The 26458-nt window shown below is 35.2% G+C and overlaps 1 protein-coding gene across 5 annotated transcripts in view; it reads left to right on the top strand.

The window, feature by feature from the left end:
* GRIK2 (glutamate ionotropic receptor kainate type subunit 2) overlaps window positions 1-17747 on the top strand; it is a 366123-nt gene extending 348376 nt beyond the window's left edge. For 4 of the 5 annotated variants that reach the window (XM_027731497.2, XM_027731487.2, XM_039390663.1 and 1 more), the window contains 2 exons: window positions 6291-6468; window positions 12632-12728. In XM_027731497.2, the coding sequence (XP_027587298.1) occupies window positions 6291-6468; window positions 12632-12645 (192 nt within the window). In that variant the 3' untranslated portion in view covers window positions 12646-12728. Of the gene's footprint in view, window positions 1-6290; window positions 6469-12631 lie in introns of all 5 variants that reach the window. The other variant, XM_027731507.2, reaches the window with a different exon arrangement.
* The last annotated feature ends 8711 nt before the right edge of the window (window positions 17748-26458 follow it).

Here is a 26458-nt window from a genome sequence, read left to right as displayed (position 1 = left end):
TCCTCCTTGCCTCCAATCATTTACCTTCCCTCTCCTCCCTGCTACACCCACATACCCTGACGTCAGGAGACCATTAAAATTTCAGTGCAATTTTACTTATGGAATGAACTTAACATGAAAACAATGCCTGCATCCCGACACAGGGCCTACCCCAGCATCCCCTCACCCACTCTTCTCGCAGCACCCAGAGACCTTCAGAAAATGTCTTCTTTCAACCTCTCCGTAGCAGATCTCATTTGCCTAGGAGAGGGAATAAGAGCAGCCAAAGGTGAGGTGAGACATCCTGCCATTTGTCTCCTCTCTCTACAAATCTGATAGGATAAGTAAACCATGCAAGTAATACTGCCTTGTCTATCTTATGGGGAGAGAGGAAAAACCTATTTTTGGTGACATTTATAGTTTCATCCCTTTGGAATGAGAGTATCATTCCGGCATTTGTATAATGCTTGTCAATATCTGGAAACAGGGAAGATCAAAGGTCATGTTAACAACAAAGAAAACAAAACAAATCAGATAATTTCAGTTGCTGAGTATATGGAGTATCCTGAGATATAAGTGGGCATGTGTGTTTGCTTTTTAAGGTATACAAAATATTCACTTATACTTCCAGCAGGGAGGCAAAGCAGAGTTGAAAGTGTATAATATAGATGTTTTTTTAGCATTTTCTATGTCCTGTTCCTGGAGTGCACACATAAACAGAGACATTGGCTGGTGTGAACCTATTTGGAGAAGTGAAGTCTTGAAAGGAGTTGAGCTCAGAAAGGCTGTAGACAAAATGGTGTTATTTGCTAAAATAAAACATGTTGCATCTTGTAAGTAAAGTGGTTCAGAACATCCATGCCCCTGACATGCTCAGAAATCCAAAGGAAACATATGACACTCCTGTAGTCTTTCTGGGAAACAGATGATTTTATGCCACCTCAATGCTTTATGGACACAGAGAAATTCTTCTTTTATTGACACCTTTCAGAAGGAAAGATAAGCCTGGATGTTATCACAGTTACACTACCAGTCACTGACACTTATTAAAGCTAGTTTGCTTGAAAAAGGAGTATCCTAAATTACTAAGTATTTTCCAGAAGATCCAGAAATTATGGATGTGAAAGAACAATATATGGATTAAATTCTGCTATCATTTATAGCCATTCAAAACTCATTGAGCCTTCAGCATATCTGAACTACATATGCATATGTAAAAATAGCACATGTACATTTTATTAATTTTGAACTCCTAAGTACTTCAAATAGCATGAAAGGAGACACATACCTTACATTTCACTATGGGAGACGAGGTCATACACTTCCTATAATATAAAATTCTAGATTAAATCTTAATGTTTAATGAAACAGTAATACCAAAAAAGTATTTCTGGAGTTATACAATCAAATCATAACAAAAACATAAATTCAATTAACCTCTCTGAAATAGCTATTTATTTATAATTTATTATTAAAACAATAAAAACTATAACTAAATTAATACTAGTTTATATTTCACATACATTTCCCAAGGAAGAAAAGAAACTATTGAACTTTCCATGGCAAATAATTTACTCTTGAGCTGTGCAATTGAGTTGAAAAAGATCAGTGTGGATAATTTATCTCACAAGGCACAGTGAATGAGCACTTAGCAGGACTGGGCCCAAAGCAGAGATCAGTAGCTGGGAGTATACACGAGTTACATACAGATCTGTTCTACTTACAACTGCAGATTCTATTGAACTAGAAATTATGAATGCTAAGCTATAACCTGTATATAAGGCTAAATATGTCTTTGAAGATGGCATAAATTTATCTGGTCAACTCTTTCCCAAAATGAATTGCATACGAAAATTTAAAAAACCTTCTGCAAAATGCTCAAAACATGTTTTTGTAATGTAGGGATAACAGGAACAGAAGTTTCTGATCCTAGCTGGCTCAAAAATACATACAGCTTTAATGAGCTGCAGAAAATTTAGGTTATGGTAGTATTTGATCTTAAACTTATGAGAAATTGTGTAGTTTTGCTATGATTTCTAGTAATTCTGAATTTTCTACCTCACACATGTTTTAATAGTGGGATAACCTGGAGTGTATTTTGAACTAGATAACCCTGCTAGTCTTGCTTAATACAAAGTCTCACTGTTTTGTTCAGAGTGCTTTTGACAAAGCACTGTCCTTGTCTATGGCAGAATTTTGCCATTCTAATTGGCACAGTGGGAAGGGGTAGGAGGAGATGGCGGTCAGAGGCTATCCTGACTGCATTCCTGCAGAGCAACCACAAGATGGTGCCTACTAATTTCTGAGAGGGAAATTTAATTGTTACTTTTTAGTAGAATTTATGTCACAATGTTCACCTACTGTTTAATTGTAGCCTTTCTAAAAATGCTAAAGGCTTGTATTATTTCCCATTGTTTATGATACAAACATCTAATTATGTCATCTGCGTGGAATCATGTTATTATCAGACCTTTTTTATCTAGCCAATCTTGACAATAAATGCTCAGTCATTTGCATTTTATAATTGCTTTTGCTGGTGAATGACCTGCTCCTTGATTTTAACAGGCACTCAGAGGGCAGTGAATAAGCAAGGTTAGGAAAAGAAGCCATTTAAAACAATTACTATATCTTTTTTCTTTTTTTTCTTTATTGATATGCATCAATGCATTATGGGTTTATGTCCATTTCATACATTTAGTTTTGTATAACTCATATTATTATCACAAAGGCCAGTGAAAACATTGACCTTGAAGACCATTAATACTTAGTACAATATATTGATGATTCTCAGTTTGAGAATGTATTGACCTTTGGTTTTGTGTAGGCTTTTTTAAGTCATCTCTGAGATTATTTCCATTTTCACACCACCTTCACACAGTAGGATACTACTGTGTCAGCCTTGTGATAGTAACCACATGTGCACTGCTGAAAACTTTAGGATGAAATTCACAGTATTGCTGAAGGCAGTGTCAAGAATATATAGAACATTGCTTGTTGTCGGTCTCGTAAATGGTTGTCCTTGTACCTATCCTGGTAAGGGTTTCTTTGGAGAAGGTGTCATTGTTTTGAGGAGTTATCTGTAAACCTGGCTTTATTAATGCAGTGGTCCACACAATTCCCAAGAGGCAAGGAGGGGCCAAGAGCTGATAGGCTGAAAAAGCTGTTGTGCTGCAACCATATGCAGTTGACACCTCATCCTGGTTTTGCTTCTGTCAAATACAATGTAACTGTTCTCAATTTGTTTGCATGAAGTTAGTGTGAATGCTAACATGAGTTTATTTTCCAAGGTGCTTCTACAATCTATTTGCACTAGGATAAGTTGAATTCACTATGCCTTTCAATGCTTCTTTTTAGAATTGATGTGAGCAAATTGCATACATGTAACTTGTCCTATATGGAAAGGACTTACAGGAAGAAGTTATATAAGTACTGTAATATTGTGATGTTTCTTTGTCAGCAGGATAGGTAGAAAGTCAGTATTTCAATGTTTGTTTTAATTGTTATCTTACCAACAGAACAAAAACAAAATTTTCATAGTTTCATATGAAAAAATCAAAATATTTTCATGTTTCTTTTGATTTTAACAGAATATTTTATGGTATGGTGATTCTTTCCAGATTTTACTAAATTAGTTTTCACTAACGTATTTTTCATTACTTTCTCAAAAAAAAAAAAAAAAAAGCAGTTATGTCAGTTTTGTTGGAGTTCAAAAATATTCTTGATAGTATAATATCAAAAGCATTTGAATTTGAGAGTGTAATTCATAATAGTTTTGGAACAATCCCAAAATAAATCCCAGCCTAGTGATTTTTTTTTCCAGGGGGAGGCAAGTTCAAAAGATTTTAGAGTTGAAAAGCCTGCTCCTCAGGCTATAAGAAACAAAAGAATGTTGACAGTCTTGTTAAATCAAAGTAAAAGCTTTGGGGTTTATATCTCAACTAACTTTTGTACAGTATACAGTCAGTTATATAGTCTGTATTTTTGTGTCACTTTTTGTAATGGACTAACCCCAAAAAATTTAATTTTGTCTGGGAAAAACAATAGCTGCAACAGCTCATGAAAGGAAATGTTTTTCCAACTTTACCACACTGCATTCTGCAAATATGCAGTCAGAAAACTGTGAACTTCTATCATCCTGTACTCCCTTGAGCACTGTATATGGATGTATAAACTTGTATGGTTAATTTGTGTGTGAGTAAGTGTACAGATTACTTGAAGTTGAGGTATTAATTTTAATTAAATGCCCTCTTGGAAACCATGTAAGTATATATTAGAGGATATTTTCTAAGGGAAGGAACTGTTACAAAATCTGTTACAAAACCCCCAGAAACCAAAATCAAATCCACAGCCCACACCCCCCCAAAAACCTTTAAAAGAAGGTAAAAAAAAAAAAAGGGACGAACACAGAAAAAGTGGAAGAAAGCAATTTACTAACTGCAGCATTTAAAAAGTAATTAAAGTAATTAAAAAACAATAAAACGCTAAAAAAAAATCTTTATTTTGATTTTTGATTGCAGCTTAACAAATGTCTGTTTGGTAATCGACCTTTTTTCTGAGGTGTTTTTAATATCTTAATTTGTGTCATTCAAGAAACAAAGAACAGAAAATTTAGAAAAGTATGTAAAGCTGACCATTACATAAGTACACAAGTACAGGACATTCACTACAGCTCCACAGATATTAAAAAATCAGAGCTTAAATTATAGGTATGAGTTATGGAATATTTTATGTTTGACAAGAATTTAAAATCGTATAAAAAAATTTTGGAAGACTCTAAATTTTGCTTATTTTATAGAAAATATAGTTCATTTTCCTTTATCAGTAGAAAGAAGAAACATTTGCATTATATAGTTATTTACTTCTCTGATAAAAATATCTTCATTCTCAGGGAAAAATGTCAGATTACAGAACATTCATGTCTTTCTAATAATTTTTCGTTGTTTTCCCCTAAATATTACCTTACCATGTCATATTTTAATATAAAAATATTAATCTATTTTAAATTGATCACTTATACTATAGCTAAGTGTAGTAGTAAATACAGTTTAGTTCAGCTGATTCAGTTACTTTGAATTTTGTATGTCAACAAAGTAACAATAAGCGCTTCCTGCTGCCTTTTAGATTGAGAAACTACCCTACACTGACAGATAAAACCATGTAATTATAGACAAATGAATGTTAAACCTTTTGATATTGTGTGGTGCAATATGACTATAATAGTGTTTCCAAAACAGCAGAAACCCTTGACATTAATTTAATACCAATAGTCTCTCTCTGTTCAATATGATTTGAGGCCATGCCAAATTTTTTACAAAGTTCATGCTATCACACTGAACTATATAAATTCTTTCAGTGAATAATTTACAGTGGACTTAAACTGAGCAAACTTAAAAAAAAAAAGGTGTTTAGAACTGAGGTAAGAAAGGTTGCATTTATTTTTCTAAAATGTTGCTGTAAAATTAACTATTTATTTTCAAATTACGCTATATAAAGTATTTTTATCCAGATAGATCCTTACTCCAAAGGATTGATTACATATCACCATCCTTCCACCATGCCTGATGATCAAGAAATCTGACATTCCTTGGGCAAACAGAATTAATTTAGATGTAGGATCAAAAATGATTCAACAGGTAAATGAACTCTCACATCCAGTGCCTGAGGGTGCAAGATCTCAGGGGATTGATTTCAATGCAACCAGGATCATCTCTGATGAAAGACAGAGAAATACCCTGCACAGCTGTGATCACAAAATACAGAAACATTAGCAGTGCAGTGGATATCATTCTAAATCAGATAGGCAGTACCATATATTGTTATTTTCTCAGCTGCCGCTACATGGCTGAGATACTATTAATTGCTCTCAGTCCTTATTAAATGCCATGTGTAGCCACTGTTCAGGGACACTAGACTGCTGTGCTATGTTCTGGAAGAAGATCTGGAATGGTGTGACGAGGTTTACACCAGCAGAATCATTGCCACTGATCGAAACACAAATGACAAATACCGCTTATTGCCACTGATTCAGTTTGAAAACCCAGACCCTAACCTGGAGAAATCCAAGACTGTAAGCCTCTTCCAGAAGAGGTGGAAGCGAACAATGAGGGTAGATAATATCTTCTCAGTGCTTGCCTTTACCTGTCCAACATAGCACTTGTCTCCCTGGGATTAAGCTGCCATCACCCTCCTATTTCAGCCAGGCACTGGAAGCTCAAAATGATTGCACCATCCTGGTCTGACAATAGAATAGGACTGTGTATCATCTGTGTGTCAATGACACCACAGCCCAAATTATTTCATTATTTCCTCAGTGGCCTCATATACATGTTGAAAGGAGAGATGACAGGATGAAACCTTGTGGAATCCTGCATGAGAGAGAGTTCTCGGGGCTGATGAGCAATTGCCCTATGCCATCCTCTGGGATTTCTCTGAGAGGAAAGAGTGGAACCACACAAGTGCAATCCCTTCTGCCCCAGCCTAGGTCCACAGGTGAGTCAGAAAAACATCATGGTCAGTGTGATGGCCAGAAAGGCTGCTGGCAGAGCTAAACAAAACCACTTGGAAAAAACTTTCTGCGCTAATAGGAGTTCCCCATCAGCTACAGGAAATAGTGTAGCTGTCAGGATGCACTCAGTCTGGAAACCAGGTTAAGTAGTTTTAGAAGACTTTAAATGAACGCAGAATTTCTTTACCAGAAGTCTCTGTCATCCACCAGAGTGCATTTTGTTCTGTCAGGAAATAAATTTTAGAGCTTGAGAGTGGCTGAATTGTTTTTGGTGGGGTTTTTTTGTTTGGTTGGTTGTTTACATTTTTTTTTTGAAACTAATTGATAATTTATTTAAGGCAAGCTGGAATTTTTATTGTCCTGATGGTAGACATTTACAATAAAAACTAGAAGTGGCCTGCAATGAGGTCCTGTATGTCATCTAAGGATGACATATTGATCACATAATTGTAAAACTCAGTAAGTACTGGGTTTCAGTGGTTTTTTTGTTATGGGAAAGGTCAGTCCCATCAGACTTTTGTTGATCATCTCTATCAAACAGCTACAACAGACCTTGAAAAAACCAGCATTCCATTCAGTTACAGAGTGAAGTATTTCATGCTTCATCAGGTTGACTGGAACTACTCTACTGGTCTTGACTTTCTAGATACTATGGTGAAAGCAGAATTTGATTTGTGGAATTAAAATTTTCCTTTTGTTTGATATTATTGTCTTAATTTGAGTAGGGAATGAAATCTCACATACATTTTGGTCTGAAAATAACTTCCTAAATTGCTCATTCTACTTCTACCAAAAAGTGCAGTAATTGCAGTAATTGCTAAGTTTAAAATTGAGAATATATTGGTGATATCTTCAGGTGATAGGTGTGAATTTGGTCTGCAGCGTACTTGTGGATAATACTTGCTATGAATTGAAAATGTAGTACATCAGAAAAGTCAGTGGCAAAATATTTTTAATGTAACCATATTATGTCTATGTAGATATGTATAGTATTTGCGTATATGTGTACAACCTTGGATCTACAATCGTGTCTAAAAATAGGTATATAAATAAGCAACCTAAAAAGCTGATCATTACAAGTACACTTCAACTTCTTTGAAACGCTTATGCTTCAACTACAATTACATATGATTTCACTTTTTCTAAGGTTTTTTTCTGTCCTTTAATGTTCATTTCTTTGTCATCCTAAGTCAATATTTTGATAGGGTTTGTTTTTCTGTCTAGAGGTTTTAAGGTTGACAGATTTTCCATATATATATATTCAAAATCCCTGAAGGAGTGGCATAGGAGTCAGGAAATGATTAGGAGGGAGGGTGATGGTAGGCCTGACCCAGGTACATTCATTCTCAGCTAACTTCAAGACAAGAAGCAGTTTGATGGATATGTCCTGCTAGAACAATGGCCCATAACAAGACAATGCAGGATTACTGCTTTTACTTCTTTAAGGTAATTGAACAAAGCTTCAAATAATATCTAACACACAAGACTGGAAGCAGTGAACTTCTGAGTGAATTTTAAAGCTTTTTATTGAACATTGTCAGTTATATTATCTGCATCAAAGAAGGGAAAAATATAAATCAGCAAATGATTGGAGATTTTTATACTTTAAACATATTGACTATTAATTACTTAAATCAGAATGTTTAGAATGAGGTAGGCATACTGTTCCTGTCTTTCTGTTGCTCTTTTTAGGCTGTTGAAAGCAAAATCTATGGTGGTAGTCTCATAATTCCATGTCTAACAAACGCTAATATGATTTCTGATTACCTTTCTAAATCCCTATAAATCAAAATAATGAAAACAGTGTAAGTATTACCTACCTTTTGTGTTAATACATATATGCAAAGATATATTTTTTCTCTCCAGCAGTAAAACCATGCACAAGCTGTCTAAATAGATTGTAAGCAGTGGTAACTTTTCACAAAATTATCATTTTGATTCTACATGACTTGTGAGCTCTCACTTTTGACAAAGATCTTCAGAAGTATCAGTTACTTCTTTATTCATCTTAAGGAGGTGAACTTTTTAAAAATTGTTTTGTGTTAGAAGGCTAGGAACTACAGTTCTGACTAAAATTTTCTTTTGTATACTTTTTTGTAATGTTTTATCATGATTTGCTGTGACAAAACACATGCACTAAACTGCACTATTGTTTAAAGAGCTCTATGCTATCCTTAAACTCTTCTACCATTTGATTATATCTAAGATAACTTGGAGGGAGCATTTACTTTCTGGTAGCTGTTAAGAAGACAACTTATGATTTTGTAAGGGTTAGTGGAAAATCAATAATAACTGATGTTCTTGTAACATGCCTGCAGTGTGGAAGGTAAGTTGGGGGCAAAAGGTTATTTTCTTTGAATTAAGTGGAGAGAGGCTTGTAATATATACTAAAAGTGCTCAATTTCATGATAGACAACAGTTTTGAAATGTACCCTGTAAGTTCTATAAACACTTTGCTCTTTTCCCCTAGCAATCTGACTGGTCAATTGGATTCAGGATCAAGGCATTGGATTATATTTTCTAAACTCATATCTGAAAATGTCTTTTATTTGTCACAAGAAAAAAAAGTATTCTGGACCTGCTTCTTGTTTTCTTGCTCTATTATTCCAAAAGTTGTATCCTAACACTGAAAGAACACAAGGTTTAACTGTACAGAAAATGAAGACTGCACTGATTGGAATTGAAATGAGACAACAATTAATAATTTCAATTAAAAAAGTAAAACATAAAGTAATCCTTTCTAACATTTTTGAATATGATTTTTTTGTATGTGTGAAAACTTTTCCTTATATTTCTCAGAGACAATCCAAAGAACAATAAAGATGTCATTCAGGAGCTCTTACATAGCCTTGAAATAATCTCTGTTTAAAATACATGACTATTTCAGTGAATGAAACTTGAAACAGAGAAAAAAAAAGAAGATATGTAACAATTCTCTTAATCAGTAACAATATTTTTATTACAGTATGTGCAGATAAGTTCCCATAAACTTAATATATGTAAAATAATTTGAAAACACAGAATGAGAGAATTTTCTATATAAAATAACTCTCAAAATTGGGTTATCTTCTTTTTTAAAACTGTCAGTAATTCTGACATTTCTCATTTAATGAGTTTTCATATCCAGGTAAAATTTTCAGATAAAATGTGTTGTCAAGTTTCTTGAGATCTCATTTTCAGCATATTTCAGAATGTTAAAATGTATCTTCTCACCTCTTGGATATTGATTGTAATTCTTTTCCTACTGATATTACCTAAAAATTTATACCCTTTACAGATCTTTGCAAAGGTTTTGGTGGAATGATGCATGTTAAAAAGCATTTATTCTAATTTGGCACTCTTGTTAGATGTCTTGGCAAAAAAAGACAAGGGTTGAAATCTTGAAAGTGTTCAGTGCTAATGCATCATTTTAAAATTAAATTAATTTTGTTCCTCAGAATGTTATGTCTTTAGTTCCAGAGGTGAGAGCCATATAATGGCTGGAAGTGGTATAGTGCTGAGTTGCACCATTTACTTCCTAATGGATTCCCTATAAAATTCCTGAGTTATACGCTAGGTTCATCACATAGTGGAAATGCCAAGATCTTTAAGCCTTAGCAATTTAGCCTGTAAGACATAGGGAATACTAAAGTAAATCTTGCCCTTTTGAAAGATTTTGAGGTTAATTTCAGTTTCATAATCATAATTGCAGTTTGATGTTAAGCAACAGGAATTTCTTAAAAAACAAAGAGAAAATCTAAGAGAATTGAATATTTTCTTTCAAAGTATAGCTGAATAAGGCGGTACAGCTTCCTGCTTTCTTCACAATGCTCAGCAAAGATACCTTATGCATGGAGATCTAACATATTTGCCTTTGAAGAACTTGTACTTCACTCTGAACCAGAGAGATATACCTTCCTTTCCTTTGGACTCACGATTTAAACTCTTCTTAGTTGTAGGTAGTTAAACCCTTTCTATTGCAAGTTAAGTATCATTCCTTTATTTCAAACTCAGTAGGAGAAAGGAAGGTTTCAAAGGAAGAGTATCACAGCCAGAGTAAGATTGCCCTTTTCTTCCTACCTGCCTGTTCCCTTATTCATGCAAAGGATTAAGGAAGAGGGCATTTCTTTCAGGATTTGATGAATTAAGGTAGAGTTCTAACCCATGACTGAGACAACTCATGTTTTCATTCTTCTGCACAAATCAGAATTTTATGTAAAAGTCCTTACTGAAACAGGAACTACTGCTGAAGTTTTTCCTCTGCCCCTGTGTGCTCGCATCCCTAATCTACAGAACAGTCCGTGTTTTCCCTCTCTCCCTTTCCCTCACTTTGCCTCTGTTAACTGCTTCCATGCAAAGTGGATCAGGATCAGTAGGCAGAAACTGCAAGTATTTTTACCTTGGAATGGTCTAATGCCTGTGTGTTACAGCTGTTTACCGAGGCACTGAAGCTTTAAATCTCCTTTGGCAGGCACTATTAAATTGACACTCTCAAACGTCTTTCACATTCAGCTCTAATGCTCCAGCTGATGACTGGCTGCACAGAAGAACAGTGTAATATCTGCCACATGTCCTTCTTCAGCTGTTGCCATATTTTTAAGGAACTTGATTTGTTAGGTCCTTTCAGAGCATACCTGTTGAATTGATGACCATGCATGGAGAACTTGAGTGTGAATTCTGATAGGATCCAGGACTAAGCAAAGCTATAAAGTTTAATGTGGAAAACTGAGTGTCTTACTGCTCAGAGTGCTTCCAGCCCTGGAGGTTGGAAGCTGAATGTAGACTGAAACACAGCTTCAGTTTAGGTTCCCAAAGAACCAGATGGGGTGAAATGCTTAAATATTTTCTGGATCTAATCTCTAAACTCTAGATTTGTATGAATAATGGTGATACAACAGTTCAGAAATGAAGCAGAGTTCTTATTTGAGAGATAAATTAGACAATTTGATATTTACTACCACTAATCACACAAAATCAAACAACGGTCAAGAGATAGTTATAGAAATTCTAGGTGCTTTGTCTTTTTGTTGTTGTTGTTTTATTGTTTTTTTGTTTGTTTGTCTGGTTTTTGTTTGTTCATTTGCCTTTTTTTCCAGATCATCTCCCTGGCCTGGAGATTTGTTGTTAAAAGAGAAAAATGCAAAATGCTAGATTATACCTCAAATTTGCTTTGGATGAGAGCAATTGGCAGAGGTTTGGCATAACATCTCAGCTTCTGAGATGAGTTATTTAGTTAGTAGATTTCTCCATTAACTGGAAAACATTTAAACAAAAATATATGGTAAAAGTGATTAATTCACAGATCTCAAAAGTAAGACTCCTCTTCCTTACTTCCATGTTTCATCCATGCTCCAATTCTTACACTAAGGCAAGGCTCATTGCTCCGCACATTATTAGCAGTTGAAAATTCAGTCAGACTGAGGGAATAGGGAGGTTTTATTTTACTTTTAAAATTTCTTGCACTACAAAATGGCAAAAGGGCTTTTAGGGTCTAGCTTTTGCTGAAAAGATGTTAATAAACTGTTTTTCTAATAATATGCTTTTCATAAAGGTCAATGATTGATTTTTTTGTTTTGCTAACACATACCCCACAATGATAATCAGTAGTGGGAAAAGTGTTTATATACAGAAGATATTAAAAATAATGGAGTAGATATTAGTTTTCAGTAATGGAAATGAATTTTAACAGTATTTAAACAAGAATTTAGGTAAACTTTTTATACTAAAGCTTGTTGTTTTGTTGAGGAACACTTATTTAAATCATATAGAAATGAAGTTATTATTTTGAAACACAGCTAAGGAGATTTCACTGAATACCTTATGTACACATTACATTCAGATGCTGTACTGCAAGGCTAACCTATGTTGACAGAAAATCTGCTTGAAATATTTTTACGTATCATTTGCATCCATAGTCAGTAGCTGCAAGATAAATAATTGTAGAGACAAGGTGATTTTTATACTGTCATCACAGCTTTATAAGTAATTTTAATTATTATGTGATGCATATTTTAAAGACAGCAATTTGCTTTGAGCTTCAGATTGAGGCAAAGGAAAGTTACAGGCCTGACAAGGCTGTGCCAATACAGTGACTCTGCTACTAGACATTGCAGTTGGACATTTCTTACAGCTCGTTCTTTTTTCTTGTTCCTCTATTTCCTTTCGTAGAGGTCCTTCTGTAGTGCCATGGTAGAGGAGCTAAGGATGTCTCTGAAGTGTCAGCGTCGATTAAAACACAAGCCACAGGCCCCTGTTATTGTGAAAACAGAAGAAGTTATCAACATGCACACGTTTAACGATAGAAGGTTGCCAGGTAAAGAAACCATGGCATAGAGCTGGGAAGCCAAATACCCCAAGCACAAACTGTCGTCTTTTTTCCAAACAACCTTGCGAGAATGTTTCCTGTGGAAATATGCAACAAGTGCAAAATAAAATGAGTTACCTCATGCCGCTGTGTCTATGAACTAGAGACTCTGTGATCTCAGCAGTTGCAATGGCCAGACTCGAATCACAAGCATCATGGATCAACCAATTTATGCAGGGTTACACTGTTTGTCATGGGTTTGCACCATTCTGAATGAATGAATGTTCCATGTGAGTTTTGTGGCTGGTTTCAAATGCAGTCTAAGTGAGAAGTTACAGGTTCCTTTTGAAGTTCAACTGTTGCCAGGAGATGGAGAATAAACGTCCAAGATCATAGAAACCACAGAAGGAGTCTAGTAAAAGTAATATCTCAGAACTGTAGTGGAACAAGAAACCATATGGTCTTCTGAACTTTCCAGCATAGAAGAGTTGGTAACTGCTGGTATACTGAAACTACCATCTGGACAGGCGATATGAGCTTCCTGGGTGGAAGAAATGTTAAAAGTGAAGAAACATGAATCCCATGAATAAAAGGATAAATATGAGGATGCTCACCTGCTTTTTCTGGACTGTTTGTGACACTGAACTAAGTAAATAAATAATAATTTAGAAAAAAGTAACTTAAATTTAACTGGGTTGGAACTTTGATCTAAAAAAATCAACAAAAATATTTCCACAATTTTGACCCAATTTTTAGATGAATGAAAGTTTCCTTAGTACAAAGGAATGTATCTTACAACCTTTAGATATAAGCAATTAATATTTTTTTTCTATAATTGTGAAAAGAGGGAAGGGGGTGGGAAGCAGTATATTTCATACATAGAGGGCTTGCATTTTAGCCTGAATGGGTTTTGAAACCCTTGTTCCTGCTACTAATTGAACTCAATGGAGCCTGTGCAATTCTCGCTGATGTTGGGAGTGGGACGGGTCACCCAAAAGAAATGAATGCCGAGAACTTTAAGGAGGACTGCATTTTTCAATACAGTCACAGTACTAAATGAACAAAATTCTTGAGCAGTTTTTTTTTTCCAAAAAAAAAAAATGTTCAGGTTTATTTGTGGAAATGCAAGATTTCTATGAAAATAGTTTTTGTATGGAAATTTTTCTAATACTTTTTATCAACAAAATAAGAACATGTGTTTCTGTCGGGGGTGTGATGCCAAGCATGAGTGGTAGTGTGTGCACACCACCAACGTTTGGTGAAAACTATTTTTATCATGAAAAAGGAATCTTAGAAGAGACATATTTTCAAGTTATATAATATAAAAAAATAGGTGCACTACCACCACTGCTTACCATGCTACACCCTTGGTTTCCACTAAGCTGATAACATGCTGTCATGAACAATTGTGTGTAAATGGTAAAAGACACAGACCTCTTGACCACATTGTGATAAAAGTTAAAGTGCACTCAGTTTGCTGTTTGAACCCAATGCACAAAATTAAAAAAAAAAAAAAAAAGAAAAAAATGAAAAGAAAGAATTAAATTTATGTCAGTTTTAGTTGTTTTGGTTTTGCTGTGTGATTTGAGCAACGTATGTACAGTACTTTGTGTCAGTACTGGTACTTAGCTTCAGCTTAGTGCCCTATCCTGACAATTCTTGCCACTAAATGTGTGGCAAGACAGTTTGCTGGGATTTCTGAGAGAAGCCTTTACGGTACACTGTGCTACAATTTGCAGGATCTGGCTCTTAGCTGCTTCAAAGCTAATTTATATGTCCTGACTGTGGTGAGTTCCTGGACTTAACATTTTGAAATACTGCCGTACAGATGCTGAATCTTGCACCTCTTTCTACTGTAAATTTATTTGTATTTCAACAAGAAATGCATAGGATGGATTATGTAGGAATATTATGTCAACCAAAAAAGATTATGAAGATGGTCTTTACATGGAAAATAATTATTTTGACTAATTAAAAAAACCCACAACAAAACATTGAAATTATTATAAATTATCAGTCACTGGTGAGTAATAAGTTCATTTGTTTACTGGCACTTAATTTAGTCTTATCACCATCTTTATAGCACAGGATTATAAGACATACAATTCAAATTGTAGAAATTATATAATGAAATTTAGGGGGAAATGGGAGGTTTGTGTCTACTACCCAGTTATCATATATCTTCATAGAGATTGAGCTGGCCATTTCCATTGTGAGCAGGGACTGAGAAAGCAAATTCTCTTATATTTGTGAGTTTCATCCCCATTTATGTGATAATAGAGAACAGGTTATCTTTGTCTGAGGTATAAACAAGATAAAAACACCTTTAGCAATTATTCTGGAAATGAGTATACTTACATAATTTATATTTAAGTTAATTCTTTAAAACACAAAGGGGAAAGAGTAACTGTCATACAACACAATGAAAACTCCTAATTATGATGGCTTGGAATGAAAAAAAATTGGCTATTGCATTTGATTGATGATTTACAATAAAATTTGTAAAATCATGTAATAAAATGCTGTATTATATTCAAACAAACCTTTCTTTTTTCCATTGAGGATGTTGATATAAGCAAGGTTTTATTCTCAACCTGATGTACCTGACTAATATTCATTAAGCTTTATGTGAGCCAAAGTAAGTGTGAATGCAGAATATGTTCCAAATGTTTTATTGGGTCAAAGTCCCCCAGGGAAAAAAACTCCTATCACAAAAGTAGTGTGATGAATTAAGATTTTAGTGAGAATTTCAGCCTTCCATTATTAAAGGAAATATGCAAAGTAACTGGAGATTTATATCAAGAGTAGAAGTGCATGGCTCCACAGATTCATAGTAGGATAATGTGTTTATTTTTTTAAAGTCATACATTAACTCATGCTTTTACTTTGTTATGCATTTGTAATTATTTATCTGTTAAGGCATTTACAGAAAATTGACTAACGAAAACCTGACCCCAAAGCAGTAGAAAATACTACTGGTAGTTTTGTCCTCCAAAAAGCTCAATAGTTCATTTTCCTTTCGCTGTTATGAACAAAATCCTCAGTTCTGAAAAAAACTTCCTCATTTTGAAAGGCCTCTGAAAGGCTAGTTTCAAATTCCCAAATTCTCATGTAGTATAAATTTATACACTGTCATTAAAATTGATGGAACTACACCAGTTAAAATCAAGTGAGTATCTGGCCCACGAAGATTCAGAATCTGTACATGACTGCTTTATGTGGTTTCATGTAACAACTTAACTAGTCTGCTGATTTCCCAGGATGGGAAGATGGGTGCTTCTCTGTTTGACCTTGAAAGTCACTCTAGAGAAGACTTTTTAAGCAGTTGTAGCTCTGTAGTATGGTCCTACCTGGTGGATGACAATTGGAGGTAAAAATTGAATAGGAAGGGTTTTTTTCCCCTGTGTCTGCTTCAATGAAAATAGAGACGTATAATCTTTAAGAATTCTCAAGACATACAATTTAGATCTTCAAGTTGGCTCAGCATGGTTGTATAGCAATAGATAACTATGTGAATATTATAGAAAAAATTACAAAATCCCTTTTATCTTATTGATAAAATAAACATCATTTGTGAAGGACTAGTAGCAAAAATTGTGAACCAAATAGTTGGATGAAATCAAGAGATCTGTGGTGCTTTATAGTGAATGAGGATTTGTCCAATTATAGACATCAGCAGGTCATTTCATAGTATTCTCATTTCACATAAACATAAGTACAGACATATCCAGGGAGTATCTGGCAGGTTTTATCTCAATTTTTATCTCAATTTCTATCTCAAATTTCAGTTGAAGAATTCAGTATAGGCTTGAAATAACCTTTTTTTTTCATTTTAATATTACTTAAGGCTTTGTGCATTAATCCTTCCTGGTTTCATCCATAGAGTGTTTCCAAAACCCAAAATAACATTATTTAGTCCTATTTCACTAACTAGTTAATATTTCAGAATGAAAAAAACATAATTTATGAAAGAAAAAAATCCCCCACAAAAATCCAAACCCTCAAATAAAAGTAGGAGAAGTGCCCTGATACTCTACAAAATCAAAATGTTTTCAGGGAAAAATAGTCATGAGCAGAGGTAATGGCATCAAAAGAGGTAAATGATAATGCTATAAAATAATTTTTGTATTTTTATTATTGAAGGATATGTACTGTATACTTGAGACACAACTTAACTTAGTCTCCAAATACGTCAGAGTCTCCAAATATATCAATAAACACAAAATACGATGACTGATGTACTGACTACTTTGAAAGAAGTGTCAAAACTCCTACTTCTGAGGAATCAAAATTTTATCCGATACAGCCCCAAATATATACTGACATAATATTTAAGGCAAAATGAGGTGTACAGAAGCGATTGTATTTTCTGGTACAATTTCAAGGACGTATGGGAAAAGAAAGGGTCGCTGAGGTTGGCTTGTCTGACTTATAAGATCATTGCTTTTCAACCTCAAATATGGTAGTGTCCTGTTCCCTTCCTTTCCAGTCTTGCCTCTCTGCCTTCCTACAAGCATCTCTGGCACTATCAAATTTATTTTCAAACCCCTTTTCTTCTAGCTTTCCTTTTAATATAGTTCTAATTTAAAATAAAGTTACTCAAACATCTCATCTCCCCAGTTTGTATCCACCAAGATAAATACATTAGCTTTTCATGTGACTGTAATCTAATTGTCTTTCTTTTTATTTACTACCCCTCTCTGTCCCCTGCCTGTGTTATCTTCTCCTGTTGTTCTTGTACTTGCCTAGACTGTAAGCTCTTAGGGGGCAGGGAATCTGTCTTTGATTTGTTCTATGTAGCACCATGAACTATGGAGCTATATAAATAATAAAAAATGTAGATCTTCTTAAATGATGTTTGAAGTGATAGTGATCTGATCGACTGCCAGTCTAGTAATATATTGTTTTAGTTCATTGCCTGAAATCCTAATCACTGCAGCAATAGAATAATCAAAAAATAAAAATAATAAAACCAACCCAGAGGAGCTATTACACTGACTCATCTTACTGGAATTTTCCCTACATGGTCGGGGTATAGGAATAGAACATCATGTTCACATATCTTCTATAAAGATCTTAATATTAAATCAGCTACATGAAAAATGAAAAAAAAAGTAAGTTAACATAGATATATAGGATGAGTTTTGGAAAGAGAACTTTTAATTGGTTTAAATTTTGAAAAGTTATGATTAAGAGATTTGTTAAGTTGAAATCTATAGCAGTCCTGCATTATTAACTATTTTATGGACATTATTAGAAATTTTCTATGAAATATAATTCTAATCAAAATTAAGGAAATGCTTCCTCTTGTTTCTATTCAAGAACACTAGATTGGACTGGAATGACAGAATTGTGGGAATTTAAGAAAAATTCTGACTATGTAAATGAAAGGGAATGATGCATCTGATCTCGAGGACAAACATATCAGCTTTCTCTTTTACCTTTTTCTTCTTCAAGGAATGATATTCTGTGTCATTGAACTTAGTTTTTCCAAATGTTGAAATGTACACTGGCAATTACACATAGATCTGTCTTTCAGGAATTCTCAGAGCCAAGAGAATGCCTTTCTTTCCTAATCACACAATGTATGGTTTTCCCAGCTATTTAGGAAATCTAGTTCAAGCTAAAAATAATGGAAAAATCTTAGAGTTCCCTTCTTTGCAATGACTGTAGGAGTCCTACATTAAAATTACCTGATTTGTATGAAAACTTTGAATATTGGTAAAGGTTTGAGCTATTGTTAATGTTCCTTGGGCAACACTTTCCATCACAGACTAAATTTGTAGTGATTTGGTTTGGAAGGTACAAGTTCAAACCTTATGATGGATTTATACCAAAGGTTGTCTCTTGACAGTTCTGCACAAGAAGACAGTTGACTGTTAAGCCCAAGGAGTGAAAAGCAGCCTGGCACAGCTGTAACCATGTCATTCTCTTTCTGCTTTAACCACTCTAATTGTCTGAGCTATTTAGACTCATGTAGATCAACGGAAAATTCTGATATGTACGTCTGCTAAGCCATTTTATGCATTAATGTCCATGTTAAAAATGCTAATTTGTAATAAGTAGAATTGGGCTGTGGGCTTATCATAGAAGAATTGTATCACAGAATGCTTTTGGTTTTGAATTGTTGAGTCCAATATCTTCTCTGGATGAAAGAGCCTTCTGGAGACTGTCAAGTACAATGACCCTGTTCAAAGCAGGGTCAACTAGAGAAGTTTGTGCAGGATGTTGTTCACTCAGGTTTTGAATATTTCCAAGGATGGAGACACCCCAACCTCTCTGTTTCCAGTGTACAATTACGCTTTCGGTGAAGAATATATTTTTTCTCATTTGAAGGTAATTTATTGTGTTCATGGCCTCTTATCCTCTCACTGGCCATCACGGAGAATCTGGTTCCATCTTCCCCCGTCAGATTTTGCTGAGTTTTCTCTTCTCCAGGCTAAGGAGTCCCAGGTGTCTCAGCCTCTATGACAGATGCTCAATCCTTTAGTCACCTTTGTGGCTGCTCACTAGGGACCATATTCTGTTAAGTACCTGTCTCTCTTCTGGGGATCCCAGAACTGGATCCAGCACTCTAGATGCACCTCATCGGAAGGGGAAAGATCACACCTTTTGACCAGTTGGCAGTGTTCTTCCTAATGCAACCAAGGGTTTTGTTGCTTTTCTTATCTGAAAGGACACATTGCTGGCTCATGGTCAGTTTGTTTTCCACCAGGACCCCAGGTCCTCCTCTGCAAAGCTGCTATCTAGTTGCTTGACTCCCAGCCTGGGCTGGTACATGGACTTAATTCTTCCCCAAGTGCATGACTTATCATTTCCCTTAGTTTAACTTTATGCTGTTTCTGTTAGTCTGTCTCTCCAGCCTGAAAAAGTCCTTCTGAATGGCAGCACAGACTTCTACTTTATCAAACACTCCTCTATGTAGGGAGGAGGATTGCTGAGGATACACTCTGTCCCATCATACAGAAAATTAATAAAGATACTAAACAATATGAGACCCACTATGGACCCTTTGTATACATCTCTAGTTACAGGCCTGTGGTTGGACTTTCTGACACTGGTTACAACCCTTTCAGCACGACAGGTGAGCCAGTTTTTAATAGACCTTATTGTTCACTGATCTAGTTCATCACTTTGTCAGTGAGGTTGTTATGGGGGATAATGCTGAGAACCCTGTTAAAGTAAAAACAAGCAACATCCACTTTTCTTCCCTCTTTCATGAAGCTAATTTTCTCATTAGAGAAGGCTATTAGGTTGGCCAAAGCTGATTTTCCTTCTGTATATCCATGCTGACTATTTTAAGGCACTTGATTGACTTCAATATCTTTGGAAAAGATTTCAGGAATTTTCTCCATCATCTTCACAGGAATGGAGATGAGGCTGGTGAACCTATAGTTTTCCACGTCCTCCTTATTGCCCTTCATGAAGGGAGGAGTGACGTTTGCTTTCTTCCAGTCCTCAGGCATCTTTGTAAGCCACCATGAGCTTTCAAAGGTTATCAAGAGTGACCTCACAATGACATCAGTCATCTCCTTTATCCTTGGCAGGTGCATCTCATCAAGTCTCATCAACTTATGTATGTCCGGTTTGTTTAAATGGTCCCTGACATAATCCTTGTCCACCAAAGATAAGTCTCCTTTTCTCCAGACTTTCCATTGGTCTCAGGGACCTGACTTTTCTGAGGGCCAGCCTTACCCATAAAGACCCAAACAAAAGTACATTGCCTTCTCCATGTCCTGCATGCCATCAGTTCTCCACCTTCATTCTGCAATCATACCATGATTTCCCTAGTCTTCTTTTTGTTGTTGATATATCTGTAGAAACCTTTCTTGTTGCCTTTTACCATGCTTGCTGGATTCAGTCCAGGTGGTCTTTGGTATTTGTAAAACTGCGACTGCATTCCATAACTGATATCCGTGAGATTCTTCTAAGCAAGCCCTGGAAAGCCAAAGGCCAAATTCTGTTCCCATGACACCCAGGATTACGATCCAACTTTTTGCTTTGATCTTCTTCCCTCAAAATCCCGAAATCCATCACCTGCAGCCAATACTGATTCCTTCATGTTTCTAAGTATGAGATCCAGCAAAGTCTCCTCTTGGCTTCTCCAACACCCCTGTTTTGATGATAAATTACTAGTTATCATCAAAATGCCGTAGGAATCTCCTGGGCTGATTGTGCCTTGATGTGTTGCCTCTTTAGCAGATACCAGGGTACTTCAAGTCCATGTGAGGGCTCGAAGAGTTTGTGAACATGAGGCTTCTTCCAGTTGTCTGAAGATATAAGTTGTCTGTTTGAAATCTGCAACATGCAAGACAAATGATGTACTTTACATCAGGCCATAAATACCCTTTCATCTTTATTTGCAATATAATTTCATCTTCATTCTCTTGGAACTCTTTATTCAATAATAATTAAAAAAATCACCTCTAATTAGAAAAAAAATAAGGATTTTTTTACATATTTGTTGCCATTTTCTGAATATTGTTATTATTTCTGAATATTTCTGAACATTGCTAAGAGAATCATGACTAAACATCTCTTTAGATAGACTTCGAATTTTAGTGAATTGTCTGATTAGGTGTAAAACAAATTTCATCTCTGCAAATGTGATGGACCACATTCACTACCTTGGAGTGAATAGCAAAGTGACTGAAAACAGCTTTTGCTGTTCTGTTCTGTAACATTTCAGACTGTTCAGTTGCTTCAAAATGGAGAGACATTTTCAGCATACCTTATTAACTGTCATGTTTCCATCTTTCTTCTGAAAGTTTTGAAACAAAGTTGCCTAATGAGGCGGAAAAAAAACCCCACAAACTAAAAAACCCCCACTAAAACCAACAAAAAACCCACCACCCCCCAAACAAACAAAAAACCCCAAATAAAACAAAAAAAACCCCATCTATTTGTGTTCAAGGTTTATGAGATTCAGCAGCTTTTTTTAGTCCAGAATACTATCATATGACTCAATAACTTTTCGGATAGTAGGATTTCAAATCACAGACTTAATTTAATAACTGCGGAAGCAAATGTGTAGTTTTCAAATTCCCAGAAGATGAAATAGCTGCCATTATCTGAATCAGCCCTATTTCAGAAGAAAGTGTTCAAGAAATGTGGTTGCATAAAGCTAAATATGTAGCTCTGTTTGGTAAAGCTTATCAGGCTTTTTCATTTTAGCTTTCACCTTTAACTCAAATCTCCTAACAACGACTTGCTTTGGACTCTTGCTTCTCTTTATATAACTTAAGGTCAGTACAGTGTTCCAACAGACAGATGATCTTTGGCCAGAATCTTGCCTAGGGAAAAAACATATGGTCCTTAAAATCAAAATAACCCGGTTATAACCAGGCTATTGATACTATCAGTTGTCCACATCTCATCTCAAAGCTTTCTTTTCTGGTGATAAGTATTCAGATTGCTAGATTAATTTCCTTTACCCTTTTCTTTATTCCAGTTATGCATGGCTTCACTTTATAGCAATAAGTAGTGTAAACATCATGTTCAAGAAATTATCTATGAAGCTAGGAATCATTTTAGTTTCTACAAGGCTGTGAACCAATTCTCAGATTCACATGCGAACATATGGTAGCTGGTTTTAGCAGGCTGAGTTTCATGATAATAACTTAGTTTTCATTGTAATTTCATTGCCTTTTCTCTAACTTTTAGTTTTTATCCTCGTAACTGTACTTATTTGTTTGGTTTTGGTTTTAACCCTTGTGTTCATGTAGAGTGACTGTAAAACCAGAATGGTATCAAAATTCAAACACTAGAACAAAAGAATTCAAGCAATAGAACAAAAGAGGTGAGTGGTTTCTCAGATTGGTACGTGTGACTCTTGGGGATGGCCTGTGCAGGGCTAAGGGTTGAACTCGATGATCCTTGTGGGTCCCTTCTAACTCAGCATATTCTGTGATTCTATCTTAACTATAAGATATTCTGGTTCAAGAAGTTTATGTGATGGCATCAAATTTACTTAAGGACCCACTTCCAGAATATCAGTTGTTCAACCCTTCTTAATGTGTTTGGACCCTCTGTAATATAAAAATTCTGTATTAATAGCATTGTTTTGACAAGACAAAATTCAATCATGCTGCACATCATCAATACATCTGCTATGTCTTATTCTAATTATGGAACAAAATTAATGTGATAAGACTTCAGAGATGGTGGGACTTTAGTTTACCTATACACATGGCCTATAGGCCTGCCAGGATTTCTTTGGAAGCTGGTAAAAACCCACAAACAATATTATAAATCAAATAGCTATTTTTAAGCAGTGACTATGAAAAAACACCACAAGATGCCTTTATATTTTAAATGGAAGATACTATGAAGTATGGTCTTTGTAACAAACTATCCATGGATGAATACATACTAGATGAACTACACGGAATCTTGTTCTAGAATATAATTGAATGACCCAATTTTCCACCTGTTTATTAGGATGTCAAGTTCTTAACACGTTATAATTAATATTGACATCTTTGACACTAAAAATTGAACAGTGTGAGCTTTGCTTGAATGTCCTAAATTCTACAGATTTTGAATTTAACCAGGTTTACATGTCTTACTTGTTAGGAAAAGGTTATGAGAAGTAGATAATTGATCCTGAGCCCAGTGAGTTCAGCACCCCATTGGTGGCACAGATTAATTTTTAATATGGAGGCTGTCCCAGGTCAGTAATTTTTCATAGCAACTCATTATGAAGGTGAGTATGCTATAATCATGCCACTTTTCTAACACCTTGCCCATCATAAATGGAACTAACAGGAATTTTTACAGAGTATTTGGACTGGTAAATTACTGGAATTGATATGTATTAGTCCACACTTGCCAGTGTCCCTTAAGGCTTACCCATATATGATATGGTGGGCTTTTTTCATGAACTCTATATTGATGCACTGATTACTACATGAAGCTTACTTTCTTGGCCTCCTGGTCAGATCAATGTTATGTGTTTTTAGGGTAACATTGATCTGACCAGATCAGTGCCTCTTTTTAAGGTGACAAATAGCTTTCTGAAGATAAAAAGAATAAGCAGTCATAGCCTAGGTTATTTATTTTAAAACATGTCAGGAGATGCATCTAAAAATTATAAATATGACATGAAAATGAAAATATTGACTAATCCATTGAAGAGCTGGCATTCTTTAATATTCAGTGTATAAAAAGGCAGATAAGATTGCCTATTCTTGAGTGAAACTTTTTTTTTTGCTTCTCATTAACAGTCTTGAATCCTATTTCTAAACTTGTACAAGTCTCTCTTTAAACCTGACAGATAACCAGCAAGTGACTGATAAGAGATTTCATCATTTAATGCTCTTAAATTTTCTTTTCAATAATCTAGATGATTCATAATTGCAATTGACTCCATTTTTGTCTGCTAGCTTAATTATGAAATTCTTGCAGTGTGTCAGTTTCTTTAAAGACTTTCAGATTACTAAATTATAGATAATTTTTGTTATAATTCTGAAATAATTACTCAAAATTAAGGATATTTTTAAAATTTCTCAAAGATGTATCCAATGTCTTTTTTTTTTTTTTTCATGCTGTGAGACTGTTAAAACAGCTTGTGGGTTAAATTTACTTATATATTTATATCTCCATCTGTTGGAGATGCAGATACTTTCTTTGTGTTCCTCAATGCATGTAAACACAATTTTTAGTTTATCTGTCTCCAATAGTTTTATTTAGTATGTATGTCCAGCAGAGATCTTCATTACAGGGTTTGATTTCCTAAAAGGCATCAATATTTACATCCTCATCATGACCTCATAATGAGTATCGCTTTCCAATTTACAGAATGGCATAAGGGACAGGATGAAAAGTGAGTTGCCTAAATTGGATGAAGGTCTGTGTCTACTGTCTCCTGACCATTTGAATGCAGTATAAATCCAGGTTGCTGCCAAAAGGAGAAATTATTTTCTTTCTCCATTTTCTAGTTTTTTAACTGCATTCCCTCCTTTGTGACGTCATTATTTATTTATTTTTACCATATAATGGGAAGGATCTCTACTGCAGAAAACTAACTGTAGGCAATTATAACCATGTAGTCTTCCCTTATGTAAGAATTCTTTTTTCCCCCATGTTAACAGAGAAATAGTTCAGCAGCCCATTTCCGTACTTGAAGGGAATTGGAAAATGATGCTTGGTTTTGTCTTCAGCAACAGGCCTGGCCTTGGCATCACAGGTTGGGGTACCTGTTTAATTTGGGTGCTGGCCAGCCGTCCTATGTATAGCTGTTTTGGCAAGGTGGGTTCTGCAGCAGGTGTGAGCCCCAGCATCTCTGCTAGTGAGCACCCAGAGTTGCTCTGCACACTTTCCCTGCCTGGATGGGTCTCAGGTGCTCAAGCCAACCAAGTCCTAGTTTCCAGCTCCGTTCAGCGTGAGGACTCAGTTCTCCCTCTGACTTGTTTGTAGCTGGAGCACTGCAAATGAACTGAGAAGACTGCAGCATAGCCTGGAGAAACCCACTACACTTGGTTTTGAGACAGAAAAATAAACCCACTTAAAATATCTCTACTTTAAAATGCTTTGAATCAGAAATTTCCTTCTCTGAACCATCATAATGCCATTTTCCAAAACAGTCTTCAGCTTTTAGCAATTTAATTCCCATTTTGCACAGTGGAACGTGGATATCCACAAGTACCAATAAATGAACATTCACGAGGAAAAGAAAAGGGAGTCAATGCAAAAAAAAAGGTGTTTTGTTAAATTACTTGTGTTGTTAAAAATTGCTTGGAGGGCCATTTTTTTCAGATCTTGGTTTACTTTTCATTGCTGTGACTTTCTCTCTCTTTTACCCTGGTATTTATTCTTCTTATTTTATCACTTTAAGGGAAAACTATGAACTGTGGAAAGCTTAATTTTATTCCATATCCTTTCTTTCTCAGTATCTTCAGATTCTGATATTAAGACTCTCTCTGGGACAGAAATGTAGCAATATTTATTTTTCTTCAGTGCAGACCAGATGCCTGTCTTGAATTTAAACTGCTTTGGCTGCTATTCTTCTCCTAGCTGGAAGGCCACTTTTGGATGTGAATATGGATAACCTTAGTTTTTCAGAAGCTATATCTGAGTTAATGCATAGCAATACTAAAACACACAATATTACTTCATTTTCCAGACAGAAAGAAAAAAAATTATCTCATTTCTGTAAAAAAGAAGAGAAAAATAGTGACAACTTCTGCAGGAAGAGAAACATAAGGTGAAAATAATTTTGCAGTTGTCTTTATGAGAAAGTGGGAGTCTTACTCTGTAGTTCAGTTTCTGTGCACAGAAAAAATGAAATCACTAATAATCAGGATAAATCTCAAGGAAACACATAATCAGCCAAACCAATTCTGTTTACATTGCATGTGTGTCAGATCCTGACCAAAGTTGTGTTCACTCCACCCAAATCTGCCTCATGGTGTGATCAACCATGTAGTTTCCCATCACAAAAATCCTGATGTTGATTCAGCTTGCACTAAAGTCTGATTTAATCCCTTATATTCTCAAGGCTCCTGTTTCATAAATCAAGTTTTGTGCTAAACACAATTTGTCTGTAATCAAGATTCAGGAACATGATCATTTTTTATTCAAACAGTTGTGGTGGTGGTAAAACAGTTTTCCCCCTGAAGTTATAAAATGGTAAATCCCCAGGGGGTGGTTACCCTTGGGTTTGAGCCAATGAGTGCTTCTGCAAAATATAA

This window comes from Pipra filicauda, unplaced genomic scaffold, assembly GCF_003945595.2.
Source record: "Pipra filicauda isolate LSUMZ 115617 unplaced genomic scaffold, ASM394559v2 scaffold128_size5466820_pilon, whole genome shotgun sequence".
Taxonomy (NCBI): Eukaryota; Metazoa; Chordata; class Aves; order Passeriformes; family Pipridae; genus Pipra; species Pipra filicauda.
This window is presented reverse-complemented; position numbering and strand designations above follow the sequence as displayed.